General features: G+C 36.4%; 1 protein-coding gene across 1 annotated transcript in view; it reads left to right on the plus strand.

Annotated features, from left to right (window-relative positions):
- ZC3H6 (zinc finger CCCH-type containing 6) overlaps positions 1-3,587 on the plus strand; it is a 35,752-nt gene extending 32,165 nt beyond the window's left edge. The window contains exons 11-12 of the mRNA XM_008581213.1: positions 903-1,704; positions 1,888-3,587. Of these exons, the coding sequence (XP_008579435.1) occupies positions 903-1,704; positions 1,888-2,566 (1,481 nt within the window). The 3' untranslated portion in view covers positions 2,567-3,587. The remainder of the gene's footprint in view (positions 1-902; positions 1,705-1,887) is intronic.
- The last annotated feature ends 236 nt before the right edge of the window (positions 3,588-3,823 follow it).

A 3,823-nucleotide genomic window follows, 5' to 3' on the forward strand; every position in this document is an offset into this window, starting at 1 on the left:
TATCTTGGATTTTCTACCAATCCATGATATTCCAGGATGGAAGTATATGTACCTATACTCTATGTTCTGACAAGAATGTAAAGAGTAGATACTTTGTGGCCAAATCAGAGCCAACCTATGTATCTTTTAATGGAGAGAAAGGAGAATCACGCTTGTGAAGCATCAGTTTGTAATCCTTTCTACTCCACTAGAGAGAAGACGTCTAATAGCTAGGCTTCTTAAAATTGTGTCTAACACATGAGGTAAGGCTCAAAGTGTTTGCTTAAAGTTGAAGTATATAAATCTTAGGATGTTAGTTTTATTTGTTATTTTTTAACTTAATGTTTGAAAAGCTAATATATTCACATAAGTCAAAAACATCTAAGAATAATAAAGTGTAAATGAAAAGTCTCCACCTCGTCCCTCATTTGCTCAGTTCCCATTGCTCCCTTAACCATCATTATTAGTGTTTTGTTTTGTTTCATTTTCTTTCCATTCCCTTGTTACCTTGATAAATCCAGAGCTGTGAAGCTTAAGGATTCCTTGAATTGAAGAGACCCAAAACATTTTAGAATGCCTTTCCAAGAGTATTTTCCCTTCTCCTCCAACTCTGCCGTATGTACCACACACTCTTCTGAGTTCCCTTTGGCCAGTTGGCGTGAAGGATGCTGACTTTTCTCTGACTGGAAGAGCGTTACACATATTCCAATATCACACCTCTTCCTTTATGGAGTATGATGACTGAATTGATACTTGCCCTTCCACATCTAATCTTATTCCAGTATTGAAAACTGGCATTTCTGTCCTGCATTTTCTTGAAGGTAGACTACACTTATTCCAGTAATACTATGTGTTTTTTTAATCTTAATTAAGGCCAAATATGAATGCTTCATACTTTACCTTAAGTTTTTGTCTGCATTTAGATGATACAGTTAACTGGTATTCCAGTAGTGAAGAGGAAGAAGGAAGCAGTGTCAAGTCAATACTGAAAACATTACAGAAACAAACGGAAACTTTAAGGAATCAGCAACAACCCTCCTCAGAACTCAGCACTCCTACTGATCCGAGACTCGCTAAAGAGAAAAGTAAAGGAAATCAAATGGTTGACCCTAGACTTAGGACTATGCCAAGGCAAGACGTTAGAAAACCTTCTGAGTCTGCCCCACTGGATCTTAGACTTGCATGGGATCCCAGGAAATTAAGAGGGAATGGAAGCAGTCGTGTAGGCTCTTCTGTTTGTGGAGCAAAGTATGATTTACATCATGCAAATGTTGTCACTAATGTCAAACACAAAAGAGGAGATGATGATGATGAAGATACAGAAAGAGAACTGAGAGAAAAAGCTTTCTTAATACCTTTGGACTCTTCACCTGGTATAATGCTCCAGGATCCAAGGTCACAATTGAGACAGTTCAGTCACATTAAAATGGACATTATCCTAACCAAACCAAACTTTGCAAAACACATCGTGTGGGCTCCAGAAGACTTACTTCCAGTACCTTTACCTAAACCTGATCCAGTATCTTCAATTAATTTACCTCTGCCCCCTCTTATAGCTGACCAGAGGCTAAATAGGTTATGGAACACAAAAAGTGATCTGCCTCAAAACACAGTGTCCATTGATCCAAAATTAGCAGGCAAAGCCAAAATTAACACAAACAGAGAAGGCTACCTAGAACAGTTTGGAGACTTGCATAGTTCAGGAGGTAAGTTAGGAGATCCTAGGCTGCAAAAAAATTTTGATCCTAGGCTTCACAGACTGCCTAACTCAGAGTCTCATCAAGTGGTTATGAAGGAATCACATACATCAAAGGCTGCCCCTCATTTAGCCGGATCAAACCCTAGTTCATCACAGCCTTCAGGGGCAGTAAGTAGCAGTGCTAGTCCTGGGCCATTAGGAGATCCTAGGCTGCAAAAAAATTTTGATCCTAGGCTTCACAGACTGCCTAACACAGAGTCTCATCAAGTGGTTATGAAGGAATCACATACATCAAAGGCTGCCCCTCATTTAGCGGGATCAAACCCTAGTTCATCACAGCCTTCAGGGGCAGTAAGTAGCAGTGCTAGTCCTGGGCCTCTGCCTCCATATGCTCCTAAACTCTTATCTTCAGCTGGCCTTCCACTGGGAACTCCAAGTTCAGTTCTTAGTGGTATTAGTTTGTATGACCCTAGGGAGCATGGTTCATCATCTACATCAGAGCTAGCAACAGTTTCTATAGGAGAAAATACAGAGAACCAGAAAAAAAGTGGTAGTTTTAAAAGTAGTGACAAAAATGAACCTTCTCCTGGAGAAGCTATCCTGCTACAGAAAACCACTCCAAACGTGGAAGTGTCTGTGGATGAGCCAGCTGACCCGCAGGCAGATATTCTCAGGAGTTCTGGTAAGGTTCAGGTCCCAGCAGTGCACAGTCTTCCTGTTCAGGCGTTAACAGGCTTAATTAGACCCCAGTACAGCGATCCAAGGCAGTCAAAGCAGCCAGAACAAATGAGCCCAACCCCAGATAATGATCCCAGTAGAGAAACAGATGACAAATCTCTTAAAGAGGTTTTTAAAACTTTTGATCCAACTGCTTCACCATTTTGTTAGTTAATTGTGTATTTAAGCAATTCTTTTCACTCTCGTGACAATTGCAGTCCTCTGCTGTTTTGTAACTGGTTTACCTCTATAGTTTATTTATTTTTAAATTATAAACACTTTTCAGCTGCTAGTATCAGAACCACATGAAGTTATATCCTCTAAAGCCTGTGGTATTTTATATAATATTTTTATAACTTTAAGAGACTGTAGTGATTGACATAGAAACTTATATATCATGTTAGCTTCAGTAAAAGTACTTTTATTGTAAATAAACCATCATGAACTTAACACTCTGCCTGAATATATGCCAGTTGTCTTTCATAATCAATGTTTAGATAAATGATTACTAATCCACTTTTATATGGTTGTTTAGTTTCAAGCAATATGATGTACATTACTTTTGAGAAACAGTATTTTGACTAGGACCCTCTCTCTTTGTCAGCATAGAACTGGGTAATATGTAATGCTAACTGATAACTAAAATGTAAAATGAAGAAAACATTTTAAAATCGTAATTAGCAGAACAGTTCATGTTTAAGGGCATCACATTTATTAGTATTGGCAATATTATTTGTATAAATGAATCATTGGAATGTCATATCTTTTAAAAGTATTTTATTGTATACTGTATCATAGAAGTTGGAGGTATATAAATGAAATGTTTTGCAAAAGTGAGAAATTCCCAAGTTCTCTAATATAGCTTTTTAAATTTAATTTTTCATATTAAATAGTTATGAATTACTTCTGTGTTACGTTGTGATGTTTATGTATTTCAATGTTTTTTGTCTTTAGCAGCATAATTTATGTTATTTTTTCAAATGATGTAGCTGCAATAATTGTGTTTATCATGACTTTGGCAATTTTTAACAAAATTTTAAGAGATCCAGTGAGAGTCTATAGTGATTATTACATTAATGATGTTTTAAATGTCTAAGGTTATATATTTTTTCTTAAATAGTAAGAAAACACAGAGATTGCAGGTATAGTCAACTGTATATGGCTACCAATAAAAGAATCGCTTCAGATCTCACCTGACTGGCATTCTATAACAGGGGATTACCTGGTGATTTAAATATTTAATGTCCTCATAGTTTGGAAATCTCCTAAATTGATTAGAAATAGTATTTTATGAAAAATAACTTGTATTCATTCTTGGGTATTTATTGCAGTATATAAATAATGGCAACTCTATTTGTTTTATACATATGTAATTTATACCTGAAACTAGATGTTACACTGTTACTCATATCTTCAACTGGAGGTATG

Source organism: Galeopterus variegatus, unplaced genomic scaffold, assembly GCF_000696425.1.
Source record: "Galeopterus variegatus unplaced genomic scaffold, G_variegatus-3.0.2 Scaffold2297, whole genome shotgun sequence".
Taxonomy (NCBI): domain Eukaryota; kingdom Metazoa; phylum Chordata; class Mammalia; order Dermoptera; family Cynocephalidae; genus Galeopterus; species Galeopterus variegatus.